The sequence below is a fragment of the Carassius gibelio genome, chromosome B5 (assembly GCF_023724105.1).
Source record: "Carassius gibelio isolate Cgi1373 ecotype wild population from Czech Republic chromosome B5, carGib1.2-hapl.c, whole genome shotgun sequence".
Lineage (NCBI taxonomy): Eukaryota > Metazoa > Chordata > Actinopteri > Cypriniformes > Cyprinidae > Carassius > Carassius gibelio.
Genome location: NC_068400.1, coordinates 30,913,665 through 30,931,091, shown reverse-complemented (window position 1 = coordinate 30,931,091; position 17,427 = coordinate 30,913,665). Strand labels below are relative to the sequence as shown.

The 17,427-nt window shown below is 36.3% G+C and overlaps 1 protein-coding gene across 2 annotated transcripts in view; it reads left to right on the top strand.

Moving 5' to 3' along the window:
- The window catches only part of fras1 (Fraser extracellular matrix complex subunit 1), a 104,970-nt gene that overhangs the window by 26,184 nt on the left and 61,359 nt on the right, over positions 1–17,427 (top strand). For both annotated transcript variants that reach the window (XM_052557053.1, XM_052557052.1), the window contains exons 3-12: positions 8,019–8,126; positions 8,719–8,811; positions 9,258–9,417; positions 10,538–10,671; positions 10,811–10,894; positions 12,267–12,368; positions 13,341–13,532; positions 14,431–14,520; positions 15,051–15,089; positions 15,173–15,320. In XM_052557053.1, the coding sequence (XP_052413013.1) occupies positions 8,019–8,126; positions 8,719–8,811; positions 9,258–9,417; positions 10,538–10,671; positions 10,811–10,894; positions 12,267–12,368; positions 13,341–13,532; positions 14,431–14,520; positions 15,051–15,089; positions 15,173–15,320 (1,150 nt within the window). The remainder of the gene's footprint in view (positions 1–8,018; positions 8,127–8,718; positions 8,812–9,257; positions 9,418–10,537; positions 10,672–10,810; positions 10,895–12,266; positions 12,369–13,340; positions 13,533–14,430; positions 14,521–15,050; positions 15,090–15,172; positions 15,321–17,427) is intronic.

The window sequence follows — 17,427 nt, the reverse complement described above, 5'->3', positions numbered from 1 at the left end:
TTTACATTGTTTACTTCATTTTTAATTATATTTTTATTAAATATTTATTTATTTGTGAAAAATACTTTGTCATCTAAAGTAGAAATATGTTTATTTTACACATTTATTTTTTAACCAATTTTCAAATTATTTAACATTTCCCAATATATATATATATATATATATATATATATATAAAATTGTAATCAAAAAAAAAAAAAAAAACTATATCGGGCAACCACTAGTCTTAGTAATTTTGTGGACCTTGATGGTGTTAGGATCTTTGCTGTCTATGAGAGGGTCAGAGAGTTCTCGGATTTCATCAAAAATAGGTTCATGTGTTTTCTGAAGATGCACGACATGAGGGTGAGTAATTAATAACAGAGTTTTCAGTTTTAGGTGAACTATCCCTTTAATATTTGCTTTCAGCTTTAAAGCAGAGTGACAACAACCTGTAAGATATTGATTGTGGAGTGGAAATATGAGGATTTTTGGTTTTACAAAAATGCCAGTATGCCAGATGAAAGGTTGGTGAGCTCTAAATCAACATCTACACTAGTGTTTTAAGAGCTTTGTCAGGGATTCTGTTTAAAAAAATTCTAAGTTTTCTTTAATTGAATCTGCCATTGAGATTTCTGTTACAGTTGGATATCCCCTCTGCAGAACCTTCATTTGGCATCCATTTGGGACGTTTTTAAAAAGCATCGATTAGACTTTAGAGTGTTTTTTTTATGTAGCTAGTTTTAGTTTATTCAGACACCATTCAAACCATTCAAATATTTATTTTCATTTTATTCAAATTAATGCTGTTCTATTGAACATTCTATTCATCAAAGAAGTTTCCCCAAAAATATTAAGCGGCACAATTGACGTTTCACCATTGGTAATAACAGTAAAATGTTTTTAAAACACCAAATCAGCATATTAAATGCTTGCTAAAGGATTATTCTGAAAGAAAATTGAAGACTGAAGTTAGGGTTAGGGTTAGGGTTACTTTTGTATAGTAGATGAAATTTAATATTTGAAGTAAAATAACTGACTAAGATAAGAGTGAATGGACTCCCCTGATGGAGTAAACCTGTTTGATCAACCATCCAGCACATAAATGTTAACCATTCATCAACAGACGTAATAGTGCCTACATTCTTTAGTGTCGGAAACAGCCTACTTAAAGTGATTCTTTTTTCAGGGCAAATCTCCCACATTGTTTGACAGAGCCCACCCTAAGAACAGGTTTTGCCACAAAGCCATTTTTTGGTAAATAATTTACCATCCCTCTTTGTATCTTAGAGGAATTTCACTACCTTCCAGACTGCATTTTTGTTTACTCAGGTAGAATGCACAAGTGAACAGATTTACCTGGTTAGAGTGCAGTAGTGTTGTTGTCCCCATCATCTTTCAAGGTTTTTAGCATTAATAATTCAATGGTTGCATTGGAGGTCAAAAGTACCCATTTGAAGTGAAGTAAACTTTGGTTTTAGAAAACTGTTTGTACACTGGATGTCTGAGGTACTTTTTGTTGCTTGTATTAAAGGTGTGCAAATGGGACGATCATGAAGAAATAATCTTGACATAAATATGAAGGATTGCTGACAGAATGAAGCCATATTACCAGCATTGCTGTTTTAATGTTTTCAACATAAGTTCAAGTTCTTGCTTGCCAGAAAGGGTAAATTATTGAAAAATCTATTTGACCACATCCAGAGGAGTTTATCTCGAAAAGCGTTTGATCATGTTTCTTTTTCTCCTTAATTCCATCTTCACTTTCATTAAGTCCTATTCTTTTTTATCTTCTAGCATTCAGTGTCTCCACTCATACACTAATACCGACTTTATCAATTTCTCCAGTATTAACTGAAAGCTGCTGTCTGCAATAGTCAAGGCAAGGCTATTTATATAGCACATTTCATACACGATGGTAATTCAAAGTGCTTTACAAAAAAAAGTAATATACCATATACACAATACTATATTATTATTTAAATGTAATCAATTAAAATGTCCTTGAAACATCTGACTGATCTGTTCACTTGAATACACTGTCTTTTAAAAGAGTTAAATCAAATTCTAAATAGCTTTTGAAATGTTTTCTAAGTCAGAAGAAACTAAGCACTTCTGTTTTTTTTCTTTTGAGAATGACAATAATAAAAAATACATTTTTATTTAAGAAATATTTGACCTAAAATGAAAATGAATTTACTTCCCCTTTAGGCCATCCAAGATGTAGATAAGCTTGTTTCTTCAAATTTAGGATCAACAAAAACATCAAAACTATTCACAAGTAATCCACACGACTCCAGTCCTTCAATGAATATTTTATGAAGTGAAAAGCTGCGTGTTTGTAAGAAACAAATCAATCATTGGGGGTGTTTAACTTTAAACAGCTGCTTCTGGCCCTAATCCATAATAATGTTTCCTTTAGTGAAGAGTTGATCTCTTCTTGTCCTCTTACATCAGTATCAACCATCATATTTGTTTAGAACTGTTTTGGACTGTTTAAGATTTTAAACAAGTACTTGATCTTTGCATATTTCTCTCCTGATTCAGACGAGACAATTTTATCACTGGAGAAAGCAATATTATAGATATAGGACTCATATTTTTGCTGAAAGCAGTGGTTTGGGGGATTTGTTTCTTACAAACACACAAGTTATCAGTGTTAATTATTGGGTTTCCAAATTCCATTTTCAAAAGGAATTGCCCAAATGCAATTCTAGAAGCGAGCACAACATAACTTAATTTACTGGTTTCTTTTTACATTGGAGCTAATCTGTGTACGTCTTGACAGCCTTCATTTTATACTCATAATTTCAGTGTTTACAGTGGGGACTAGACGACTTTGAGCTTCACATAAAAAAAATTGTCTTCGTACTTAACATTTCCATTTTTCCATATTAGACACATCTCTGCACATTCAGAAGGCAGCAATTATCACATTTGCTTTGGGAGAATAACATATGTTGTATTTTGTGCAGGCTATTAAAAATAACAATAAGGGAATAAAATCCACCCTGTGGCTTTTTAAATTGGTTTTAATATAAAAAGGAGGCATAATTAGAACATGCTATGTAGCTGTATCATTTTTTTCTTCTTAACATTTTTATGATGTTTCTTCCTGCTTTACTTTCTCTAAACAAGATGTGACCGTTTGAGCATATCTGTGCAGTGACAAATAGATTTAGACGTCCTTTTCGGCAACCTTTTAGTCTCACCGCTTGCCTTGCAAGAAATTTGCATATAATCATGCTTGGCTGGCATAAGAAGGAAATTTTGCAGAAGGCAACTGAAGTGCAGAAACCGAATACATTTGAATGTATTGAAGCCCAGATTTATTCAAAGGAACAGGAAACACGGTGATGTGTCTTCAACACACCATCCTTTCCTGAAACATGATACCAGATGTCCTTCATGCATTTTACATTATGTTGTTGTAAAGAGAGGGTCACCCAGGTTGTTTTCACATATGCCCACTCTGCCCAGGAATGTCAGAGACGATGTTGGATTATGAGGATCCATGATGATGATTTATTCCACATAAGGAATGACACTTTTTATTTTTTTGCAATAGATTTATATAACGTTGTTTATATGCTAACAATGTTTTACAGGAAGCAAGCTGGAAGTTATACACTACCAAAAGTTTGATTTAGTTTTTGAAAGAAGCAAATACTTTTTTCAGCATACTTAAAAAAAAAAAAAAATTGAGCAGCAAATCAGCATATTATGCTGATTTAATAATATAATATATAATGCTTTCATCAGGATCACCAAAGACTGGAGTTATGGAAATTCAGCTTTAGCACCACAGGAATAAATTACGTTTTAAAATAAACTCTTATTTTAAAACTTTTATTTTTAAATGTAATAATATTTGATAATATTACATCTAATCAAATAAATGCAGCCCGTTTTGAGCATAAAAAGCGTCTTTCAAAAACATAAAAAAAATTCATACTGACCTGACCAACATTTGAACGGTAGTGTGCACAGTGTACAATCTAACTCTATGAATCCATAAACACTTTTGCTTGAAAACAAAAGCAGTCAATGCAAAATATTGCAGCACATTTTTACTCCTGCTTTCAAGTCACGAGTCATTTTTATAAATTCGACAAAACCACATCTACAGTATGGTATCCAGCTAGATTATCTTGGGGACAGATCAGCAAAATATGCAACAGCAATGTTGAATGCATCACAGAAAATCATACAGGTTTGCAAGGCATAAAAAAAATGCATGTACAAGATTGGAGTCTTTGAACAATTACAACATTTTACAATTTTTCTCAGGCTGCTTTGTCCATCCCATATGACTACTATCCTCCATATAGCTGATTTAGGATGTACTTACTCAAGACTCATTTTAAGATCTTTTATAATAATGAAGGTTAAGTTGCTTTGCTTGTATCTGTGGCCGTCAGCCACTGCTTTGGTGGACTCAATTGGCTGGGGATACGATTTAGCACATTTTCTAATTTAATTAGTCGGCACAATGGCTCAGTTCTGGCTGATCTCTCACTGCCTAAATCAAGTCCAGCTCAATTTGGACTCAATTACCTTCTGCTTGCTTGGTTACTAGGCTTATAGAATTGAAATAGGAACATTTAATCATGACCCAAAAGGGTTTTCAGCTTTTAATGTGATGTTTTACCCAGATCTAATTTAAACAACCCACTGTTGTTTTTGCTTATCGAGATGAGTAGAAAGTCACATGATTCTTTGAATGACACAGGAACAGAAGATAAATTGTTTCCCTTGCTAAATACAGTCTTGAATCATCCACTGGACACAACAGGCCGTTTGTCTGTGGCTAATGGTGTGTATCTGAACTGCACCAAATATGTCATTACTTCCTCAGCCGATTGATCAAATATGTTCTGTTACACAAACTCTTGTGTGCCCTGGAGATTGTGCAGGTACACCTAACTCACAGTATGCTCCTGTTAACTTAAACATGTCAGCTGGACCAAATGCAGCCCTATCTTTAGCTTTGCCAACTAGTGTCCTTATTTGTCGATTCTTCTCATACGTTGTTTGAAGCGAGTCCAGGGGCTCATTTCAGACAGCTCAATACATCAACCAAATAGCTTTTAGACACAGATACCTGCTCTCTTCACTTTTTGGGGAGGATGTGAACGTGCCTGCAAAACCACCTTTAGAAAAAAATAAAAACTCAACTTTATTGTTTAGTAGTGTATAATTTTTAATTCAAGACAAAAGTTTTTATTACAACTGTATGGAACTACGCCTGTGGCTACATTATGAACTTTATACATTCACTAACAATAACCATGAGATTGATAATTGCAAATATATCTCAGAAATAACAGCTATGAATTTTCGAAAGTTTGTTATGTCCTTGTCGTAATATTTATTTTTATAAAGCTTAAATTAAATTTGATAGTTGTAGCAATTTTAGTGCTTCAGCTTTAACATATTTTAGTTAGTTCCCAAGGTATAATTTGTAATTTTCTTTGCTTTCATTGTTTAAGTTTTTCATGTAATCTTTATATTTTATTTAGACAGAATTGTCCTTAAATTTATTGTGTATGATTGTTGTGATTAGAGTTCAAACTTATGTGGCCTATTTTGTTCAGCTAATGAAAATGTCATCTCAAATGTGTTGCTTGTTCAAAAATGTTTCAAAAATCTGCTGGAGAAATACAACATGCTTTCTGTCATTACAAAAACTATCCATTAAAAAAATCAGTACTTCAGGGACCTGCTTACTCACTATGCAATAGGAACGTAATCTCAAGCTAACTCAGGCAAATTCAAATTTGTTTTTTTTTTTGATTGGTTTGATAAGATTATCATTAAGGGAATGTCAGGAAATACCTGGAGTTTTTTTAGTAATGTCTCATAGAAGGTTTTACTTTTATCTAGTTATGATTAAGAAAACACAGCACACTTTTAATTCTGCAGCTGTTCTTGTATTCTCTTCGTTTATTTTACTTCTGTGGAAAGGAGTGTCCAGAATATTCTTCAAACACCAACCTTTTATGTTCCACAGAAGAATATGTGCTTGGAACAATACGTATTTTGGTAACACTTTACAATAAGGTTCAATAAGGTACTAAGGTACTAAAATATAAGTGTATTTTTGTTTTCACATAATGTTTATTTTTAACAATGTTTCCAAGACTTCTTTCCTATTAGGTGCAAAGTTTTTTTTCACAGTTTTAGCTGAATGTGCTGCATGCCACAGATCACATGAGATGTGTTTTTAGAAGATTTTATCACCACTCTGGGCGTCTGGAAACCATGGACAGTTTGCTGAGATATTGACTCTGCTCAGATCTCTCCGAGCTGGCCATTCAAAGCCACATTGGGGCCATTCCCCATTAAGACATCTGTGCAGAGTGTCACTTCAGAGGCTAGGTGCTGTGCTGAAATACACAACCCATCAACACTTGCTGAGAGTGTCACTTTGACAAGATGGCTCCTCAGGATAGTTGTCACTCTGTGTGATTTAAAATACAGCCGTACAGAATGTATGATCACTAAGAGCACTCAAAGTTTTTTGTGCATATATCTGAATTGTCACATGGACTTTAACCCTTGTGTGCTCCTCATTTGGGAGTCACACTCATGGTCCCACCAATTCACATCAACACATAACACAACTCATCTCAACAAATTAGAATATGGTGACATGCCAATCAAACCTGAGCCTCAAAATGGTCTCTCAGTTTGGTGCACTAGGCTACACAATCATGGCGAAGACTGCTGATCAGACAGTTGTCCAGAAGACAATCACTGACACCCTTCACAAGGAGGGTAAGCCACAAACATTCATTGCCAAAGAAGCTGGCTGTTCACAGAGTGCTGTATCCGAGCATGTTAACAGAAAGTTGAGTGGAAGGAAAAAGTTCGGAAGAAAAAGAAGCTCAACCAACTGAGAGAACCGCTGCCTTATGAGGATTGTCAAGCAAAATCGATTCAAGAATTTGAGTGAACTCCACAAGAAATGCACTGTGGCTCTGGTCAAGACATCAAGAGCCACCACACACAGACGTGTCAAGGAACTTGCTGAACCACAGACAACATCAGAGGCATCTTACCTGTTAAGGAGAAGAAGAACTCGACTGTTGCCCAGTGGTCCAAATTGTATTTCATTTGGAAACCAAGGTCCTAGAGTCTGGAGGAAGGGTGGAGAAGCTCATAGCCCAAGTTGCTTGAAGTCCAGTGTTAAGTTTCCACAGTCTGTGATGATTTGGGGTGCAATGTCATCTGCTGGTGTTGGTCGATTGTGTTTTTTGAAAACCAAAGTCACTGCACACGTTTACCAAGAAATTTTGGAGCACTTTCATGCTTCCTTCTGCTGACCAGTTTTTTGAAGATACTGATTTCATTTTCCAGCAGGATTTGGCACCTACCCACACTGCCAAAAGCACCTAAAGTTGGTTAAATGATCATGGTGTTGGTGTGCATGGTGTATTGTCAAGAGGAAGATGAGAAACAAGAGACCAAACAATGCAAATGAGCTAAAAGCCACTGTCAAAGAAACCATACCACCTCAGCAGTGCAACAAACTGATCACCTCTATGCCACGCCGAACCGAGGCAGTAATTAAAGCAAAAGGAGACCCTATCAAGTATTGAGTACATGTTCAGTAAATGAACATACTTCTCAGAAGGCCAACAATTCACTAAAGAATATTTTTTTTATTGGTCTTACGGAGTATTCTAATTTGTTGAGATAATGAATTGGTGGGTTTTTGTTAAGTGTGTTAAATATAGGGATGTCTCGGGTCTCGGGTCTAATGGCCTTGTTTTTATGGTTTCGGTTTAAATTTCTAACAAATTTAATTTATGATTGTGAATGTTTATTAAGGAAATTGCTCAATTTAGGTTCATTATTTCAGCCTGGACATTGATCCCTCTGACTTGTTTTTATTTTGTCATCTCCAGATGTTACACTCTCAAGGTTTTGCTTTTTAGTTTTGTATCATTCCCAACGCAAGCTCAATAAACTGAGAGATGATGGCATTTGGTTCTGCATGGAGTTATATCTTTGTACCTTTCTTCCTGTCATAGAACAATACATCATGGAAACCAGACACCTGTCAAGACTGCATCTGCTACAATGATGTTGTCATCTGCAAACCCACTCGCTGCCAAAATCCCCAGTGTGACTTTCAGAGGGTAAGAATGAATTATTTGCTCATGGACAACTAAAACGGGGCAATAACAGGGCTAAGTGCTTGATGAATGCCTTGTTAGCTTATAGGTATGAAAGCAGACAATTAAACATTAAGGGGTTATTTCACCAAAAAAATGAAAATTAGCCTGTTATTTAATCCCCCTCAAGCCATCCTAGGCATTTATGACTTTCTTCTTTCAGAATACATTCGTCATATAAAAAATTTGCCTGGCATTTCTAAGCTCTATCATTGCAAATCAAACTTGAAAAAGCTGAACAGAAATGAAAAATGTTGCCTTGGAGAGAAATAAAAATAGGTTGCAGTTGAAGTACTAAAACTATCAATATTTATAAAAATGGCAATGCGCATAACAAAATTACTTAAAACCTAAACCAAATTTAAAATGAAAACATTTGAAAAGCTCATTAAAACTAAATAAATTAGTTTGTAGTACATAAATAATACTAAAATAACACTGGTTGCAAATGCCAATAGTTTTGATCCCGTATTATGTTTCCTTGGTCCTGAGTCATGATAAAACGTTCTCTAGGATGTTAATACATCTCTTTAAATGTCTTTGGATGTTTTCCTAGGGCGAGCGCTTGAGAATCCCACCCAACAAGTGCTGTCCGGAATGTTTCGCACAGTTGCCTGGGATCTGTCAGCATGAAGGAATGGTTTATGGGGTAAGTGACACTGCTTATGACACAACTCCAATGAAAGATGCTAAAAGCCTCATCCTGTTCCTTGGCAAATCTTCCCACTTCTGGTCAAACACCCGGTGATTGCTTCGTTTTATGCACAAAAGCGGTTTTGTTACCATTCACTCTTCCCTGCCAGAGCAAGCTTCTTTTTTTGTCCCAGTCATCCCTGCTAAAGAGCCATTTGGTGCTCTGTTTAAGATTCTAGCAGTGTAGCTTTCAAGTCAAGTAGCATTTACTTAGGAGAGCAGGCTGTGTTGGCATTCAGGCTCAGAACAATAAGTGATCTTTGTGACATTCTGTTTGCACAAATTTAAAGATAACAGTTTTCTAATTTATTTTAAGACTTTTATTGTGTTTTGCAGTCAGCATCTCTCTTGATCCATGTCCTGAATAACCACTCTCTCTCTCTCCCCCACTCACTCACTCAGCATAACAGTCAGTGGAGTGATTCCAAATGTTCGGTGTGCACATGCTCTAATGGGAAGGTGACCTGTGGGCCACGTGCTTGTCCTCCTCTTAGTTGTGGGAAAGACCAGAGTCCTTTCATCCCAGATGGAGACTGCTGCCCTGTATGTGCTCATAATGGAGGTACAGTAAACTGCAACTTTTTTAATGTTCAACTTCTTGTGACGGTTATTGCTTTCCTTTGCCACCGTTTCTTGTTTTCGTCAGACATTGTATTTACTTCATAGGAAAAATTTGATAATGTTTAGGAATGTATTGTCCTATAGAACACACGACATCACATGGAAATCAAAATAATAATATTTTTTGGGACAAATTCACTGGGTACATTTGTTTATATCTATATTTTTAGGAATATATATTTACTTTTTTATATCTGCTTATTTGTAATTAAAGTTAATATGTTGATTTATAACACCTGAAAACAATATTAATGGTCAAAGAGAAATGAACATAAGCTATCCCTGATAAAAACTTTTTGTCTTGATTTGCTTGTTAAAGTATGTTTTCAAAATGCATGTCACTGAATTTATTGTGAACAATTCATCCATCCTTATGTTTCTTTTTTTTTTTTTTTGACCATTTATTTTTGAGTCAAAATATAACAACAGACTTCTCTCTGGTGATGTATTTTGGACTTCTCCAGTCATGACGTCCGCTTAAACCTCAAACCTTTCTTAAAGTTTACTACAAGCTTACGATCAGATCTGCCCCCATCCAATCAAAAACCCAAGGACAGAACCAACTTCCCTTCCTAAATGTTCTTCATGTACATCATGTTACAGACGAAATTATCTGTTGGTAATTCAACAAATGTCAAAAATTTGTGTCAATTCTGTTGGCCTCAAATGGAATTGCCATCCATTTGAGCACCTCTAACAGCATTGTATCAACCGGTGGTGTAAATTTGGGGCATGAATTTGCTCAAACAATGTCAAACTGGGTAGATACTGAAGACTTTTTGAAAACCGCTATTGATTTTGCTGTTCTTTTTGTTGTCACTAGTGGCACATATATTACAACACTTCAGCTTTTGCGTGTTGTGTTGTTTGAAGCAATCATGTGTTTGCCTCTCTTTTTTGAATGTTTTGCTGATTGCTTTTAACAGGTTTGCTTTTTCTTAGCTATATGTGTCCCAAGAGGGTTTATTCTGCTTCATACTGTCAGAGACCAATGATCTGCTTTTTTCTTTTAGAGATTAGAGTACAATTTTGCAATTAAAATATTCTTTCTCACTCCATAGCCTCTTGCTCTTGGGAAGGCCGTCAGTACAGAGATGGGGTGGAATGGACATCCAGCCCCTGTACAAAGTGTCGATGCAAAAACGGTCATGCTGAATGCCTGGTTGCAGAGTGTCAGCCCGTTACATGCAAAGCGGTCAGTAACAAGCCAAAACTGTGTTTAGATGTGCAAAACTTTCCATGCCATCTGTAAACCTAGACTAATTAACCCTGTTATTATACATATTGTTCTAGCTATTAAAAACAGCATGTTGATGTACTCATTTGATAAACAGAATGAGATTCTGGTGGTCCGGCCAGGACAGTGCTGTCCTCAATGTGAGCCGAATCCCTGCATGGAGGCTGGGAATGAGTACAAGGTAAGCCGGAAAAGAGATTAGAGTAAGGTGAAATATACACAGAAATCCCAGGACAGAGATAGATTGAGAGTGACAGATGGGACAATGCATGACTGTATTACGGAAGACCTTTTGAAGGAGGGGATCGTAAGTGTGGGTTAAAGTGTGTTCATCATTAATACTGTGGCAGATGGGTTTAGCATAAAGCCTGTCTGAGTGTGTGTGTGTGTGATATGCTTGTCACTCCTGCTTCTGTCATTCTTCCACACTTCATTCTTTGCCTCATATCATCTCGTGTTCCTCTCTCCATTGTTCACACACACATTACACATCATTGCCTCAAGTGACTCTTCATCCGTTTGCTCACTCTCTCTCAATTTGCAGTTTTTGTCTGCTTCATTAAAGGGAAATTTCACCCCAAAATCAAAATTCTGTCTTTAATTACATGTCGCTCCAAACCCATAAGACCTTCATCCATCGTTGGAACACAAATTAAGATATTTTATATGAAATCTGACAGCTTTCTGACCTTCCATAGACAGCAAGGATATTACCAAAGTCAAGACACAGAAACGCAGTAAGGACATCATAAAATGAACCATGTGACATCAGTTGTTCAACTGTAATTTTACGAAGCTATGAGAATACGTTTTCTATGCAAAGAAAACAAAAATAATGACTTTACTCAAGAATTCTTCTTCTTGTGCCGTTGTGGAGAGGATGACGACACATGTGTATGCTTTCTTCTGCATGTCTTTTACATCAGCACGCCACACGCTTGCGTCATGATGAAACTCTCTTAAACAAATAAAGCTCCAGAGTCAATATTACTATAGACATAGCATATAAAGATGATGGTTGAATCATGCGGTTAATTCTTAAATTATTCCATTTGATCACCGCTGTCTGGAGTACGTGGTTTCATCCTTGCAGTACTGACACCTCTCTTTAGACACAAGCGTCACAAGCGTCCCCGAAATCTCTCATCAGCATGTCATTTAGGGCTGTTTCTCTGTTCACCGTGCTCTCAGCAATCACGTCCCACTCAGCGGAATTCAGCTCTTTTGATCACAGTGGATCGTGTGAAAGCAAAGCAGGGATTTAGAGAGGATAACATCCACCACTCTTTTCATCTCCTTCTAGTACTTGTCTTGTTCACTACAGCATTGGCTGAAATTGTCATTAATTTTAAATTCATTATGTGCTGTAATTTGTTCTGCTGCTGAAGCTTTGAAGAGCATTGAGATGCCATCTGAATTTTGAAATTGAATCGAGACATTGGTGGTGTAGCTTTTTTTTTGTTGGATTTTTACATGCATTTAAAAAATGCAGTATTGATGGCAGATGTCCCCCTTTCTCAGAAGTCTTTTACTGTGTATGTGTGTGTCCTTAGCATGGTGAGCAGTGGCAGAGAGGCAGCTGTACCACCTGTGTGTGCGATCGCGGTCATTCTCGCTGTCAGACAGAGAAGTGTCCTCCTCTCCACTGTGACAAGGTCAGCAGAAATCCATTCCACCCCAACACTTCATGTAAAACACACTTTCTTGACCTTCACACTTGCAGAGAAGATCACAAAAGAGATGCTGTAGGCTAACTGACTGTTGTCATTTACAATTGAATACAATCTCACTTTGATTCTTCAAGTTTATGCTTCTTGGGCCTATAAGTGACAGTTAGGATTTTCGTCATCCAGGATTGTTTGCACCATATATTTCACATTTTGTCTGTTGCTCCGGGGTGTTTTTCATCTCAGTCTTTTGCTTTCATGCAAAATTCATGATCTTATGTAACTGTGCTTTAGAACAATACTCAGCAGGAACAGACATTTGGTTTTTATATCTTACCTTAATAGCGTGACTCTTTAAAGAGCATGAAATTACCTCATTAAATGAAAATGAGACTTTTATCGCTTATACCATTTATTTTATTAACTGGAGTCCATATATATGCTAAAAGTTGTCGAAATTCACTTTTAGCATTTGAACAGTTCTTCAGTCTTATAGGCTATTATATATTTTCCTTTAAAAACAAATACAGTTTTCTACAATTCCTAAAACTTTCAAATACATCAACACACAATTTTGTGGGATTTATAAGGGAGCATTTTGGGTTATATACAAGTTAAGCTCTATTAAATGGAAGTTGTTGTTTACAACAGATTTTTTTATTTTGTTTTTTACAAACTGAGGCACAAGTAAAAATGATTGGTTACATTTTTTTAAGCTGTCCTTGTTACACTGTATTTATACTGTTAAATACTGAGTAATATTAATTAATTACATGTACTTTCTATATGGTTAGGTTTTAGCTTAGGGTTACTTGCATGCAATTATGCATAATTTATTGCTATTATAATAGTAAGTACCTGTAATGTGTCACAAGAACACCGTAGGGTTACCAAATGTCCTGATGTGCATTATAACAAGTGTGACATTTTATAATGTCTGCTAACGTGTGTTCTCCTCAGGGTCAGACGAAGGTCAAGCGAGCTGGACAGTGTTGTGAAGATTGTGTCTCATCAAAAGGCAGCTGCCTCTATGAGGGCATTGCCCGTTACCATGGTGATATGTGGAATGGCACCGGTTGTGAGTTCTGCATGTGTGAACGGGGTCAGGTGCTGTGCCAACGGGTCGAGTGCGCCAGATCAGAGTGCCCACGGGTATGTGTCTAAATTTTATAGGGAACACATTTCTATGCAGAGCTATCAGCAGGGACACATACTTGCTCTGCTCATTAAAAGACACAATTAACAAGCTCAGCTTGAGGGGATGCCCTATATATAATATGTTTACTATTATTAGGGCAAAATATACCAGATGAATTTGAGACCTGGGGCACATTATCTCTGTGGTCATCTGTCCTGGTTATGAATTATAACTTTATTCAATCAATATATTCTCTGCTTCTCCATTAATCAAAAGGTACACAAGTTTGAACAGAAACCTATCAGGTCTTAAATGTTACAAACATTCTGGAGCAAAAAACTATTATGCATGCTCTAAAAAGTGGTAACGCAATTATTTAGAGATATTTCTACTTCAACCTCATGTCAGTCTGTATACTAATATATATATATATATATATATATATATATATATATATATATATATATATATATATATAATTATTATTTTTCAGTGCAGTGGTTTTTAGGTCCTGCATTAATTAAAATAAGATCTGATGTTCATTGAAGTCATAGTAATAGAGTGTGTCATTAAATAACAAACAAATACAACAAATGGTTCTATATCTTTTTGAAAACATTGATCAAACCCTCTTTCCCATCTTTAGTTCCGTATTTCACTGACATTTTCTGATTCGCCTGTAAAACTACCATGGCTTTGGTGATCTAACACAGTATTACAAAGAAACAACTAAAGATTCTCTCATGAATGTAAATGACTATTGATAGCGGCCCCCTATAAAGAACCTCAGAGGTAGAATTGGAAATGTGATGTAATTAGAGATTTGTGGCTCTGTGTCAGACGGCTAATCATTCCCCTGTGGGTGTTTTCATGCTGAAATTAAATGAACTAAAATTTCACACCTTGTGCCAGGGAGAAAAACTGGTCCATTTGCCTGGGAAATGCTGCCCAGAGTGTAAGATTACAACCAGTTCCTGTACATATTCACAGCCAGACCAGAAGGTACGAAGCTCATGTTTTATATCCATGTTTACAAATGAAATAAATATGCTACCATACAAATGTTTGGGGTCGGTAAGATATTTTGAAAGAAAAAAAATTAAAACCAGTATTATTGTGAAATATTTGTAAAATTTGAAATAACTGTTTTCTATTTTATATATTTTACAATTTGTCATGTCAAAGCTGAATTTTTAACATCATTACTCTTTATTGTCACATGATAATTAAGGAATCATTCTAAATTGTTGATTTGGTGCTCAGGAATCATTACTATCATATTTTTTTGCAGGATTCTTTAATGAAGAGAAAGTTCAAAAGAAAAGTTTTTTTTTTTGTACCACTATAAATGCATTAATGTCACGTTTTATCAGTTGAGTGTCATTGCCGAATAAATGTATTAATTTCTCTCTCTCTCTCTCTTAAAAACCAAATAAATAAATACTAACCCCAAATGCTAATATGCAAGAAGCTTTTGATATCAGTGAAGAGAAAATCAAGCAAATCATTACCACCTAACTTTGTCTATTTAGGGGCAGAAAGTCACCATCTGGAGCTTTAGACGCCTCAATGTAAGTAAACATAAGCGTGTAGTTTGCAAATTTAAACAATACTAATATATAACAGATTTTTTTTTGTCTTATTTGTGTCTCAGAATCTAGAGAGTGTCAGAGAAGGGCTGTGTCGTGAGTGTCAGTGTCAAGAGGGTCATGTGACCTGTTACCAGCATTCCTGTCCCACCTGTCCATTGGGGACCCTAGCTATACCTCACCCTGAACAGTGCTGTCCGGACTGCAATCCAGGTGAGATCTGCGTCTGTGTTGGTGTTCATTTCCCAAGCAGCAATGATGTATGAAGCTCCAGTAGTTAATTACCACGCTCTCTTGTGAATATGCTCCGATATAATCAGTGAAATTGGGGTTATACTTTGATTTATTTACTTCAAAAGAACATTATTCTATTCCCAGTTTAAAAGCATTTCTTTATGTGATGAAAAAACACTTCTGAATTGTTCTGAAATTATTTCTTTATCAGCCCTCCAAGGAACAATTTCTCAACCATAAGACAAAACATAGTTGATCTGGGTGGTAGAGAGATGAGAGCTATAGTATTAGATTATATTCTGGTTAGATAACATGGTTATTCATATTAAGCTCTGCGGCACCCATGACACTCGGATCTGATCTATATACTAAATTTCCCCGGTGACTTCAAAAGATGCTACAGGAAGGAACATACATCTTCCTCTCTCTCTCTTTCTCTTAGGAAAGACCATAGAGAGAAAGAAAACAGAATGTGTTTGTGTTTACATTTTGGTTTTCTATAGACATGTACTGTATGTTTATCTGAAGAGACAGGGGAAATTGTTTGGACGTTTATATGTGCGTGGGTTGACCGTTTGGCATCTCGGTGTTTATGCTTATAAGATTATGCTAATGTATCCTCTATACGCAGCAGTCAAATAGTATTTTTTCTCTTACACTTTGGACAGGAAACGGCTACCCTGTTTACAAAAAAAAAAAAACATACTTTTCCCTTCTATATTTATCATAAGCACTATTAAGCACATATGGAAAGTAGAAGCTTGCTTGGTGATAACGCTTGTTAGCTGGCTGATGTCCAGATTTTATCAATGAGACAAAGGCAGTGTATATGATTTCACAGTCACATAACCATTTGTTACTTGACTGCCTGTTGTGAGGAACAGAAGGAACCCAGCGTCAGTGTTTTATCAGAGAGATTGTCTGAGACATAATGACTTGCAGTGTTACTGTGAGAAACACTGCGATTCGGAGGGATTTACTAGCTGGTGACCATATTATAATACATTTACACTCAAAACAAGTAGATTTTTCAAATCGATGGAAAGTCTCAAAGGTCATTCTGGGAAAAAATGCTTACTTCAACTGGAAAATGGAGAGTAGGATAGTTTTTCACCCAGACTTATTGATTCACACACCAGGGTATTTAATTAAAAGTGATTTATGAGGGAATGTCCGAAAATAATAAAGACTAAGAGCTTTCATTTTCTGCCTCTGGATATGAGTCTGGCCTTGTGGTTGAAGTCCGGTCCAAAAATTGAGAATGACTATCAAATAATTACCAATGCACCTTTAATGTTCTGCATTGCCCTATTTCCATGTCTCTTGCTCTGGCCTCATGGATGGAGCACGAAACCTGCAACCCAAAGTCCTTAGCAAGGGATTTATCAGGTCATTAGAGACTGTGTAATTAATTCTTGTGCCAAGTAATGGTGTCAAAGAGAATTATAGTTAGAGGCTCAGGTTTCTTTTGGACCATGTGGAGAAGTTATGAATGGTTTATTAGTACACTGAAGATTTGGTGGTTGATTAGAAGAAATTACCTTGATGTCATACAACTGGCAACTGCACTTTAAGCATTATATGATGTAATAGTATTTGTTAATATTAAAAGAAAATATGTGACCCTGGACCACAAAACCAATCTTAAGTCACTGGGGTATATTTGAAGCAATAGACAAAAATCAATCTTTCACGAAAAAAATTCCTTGTATGTGTACAAGGGGGAAGTCGTGGCCTAATGGTTAGAGGGTTGGACTCCCAATCGAAGGGTTGTGGGTTCTAGTCTCGGGCCGGACGGAATTGTGGGTGGGGGGAGTGCATGTACAGTTCTCTCTCCACCTTCAATACCACGACTTAGGTGCCCTTGAGCAAGGCATCGAACCCCCAACTGCTCCCCGGGCGCCGCAGCATAAATGGCTGCCCACTGCTCCGGGTGTGTGCTCACAGTGTGTGTGTGTGTGTTCACTGCTCTGTGTGTGTGCATTTCGGATGGGTTAAATGCAGAGCACAAATTCTGAGTATGGGTCACCATACTTGGCTGAATGTCACTTCATACCTGGCAATGAAAAAAACATTGTATAAGTCA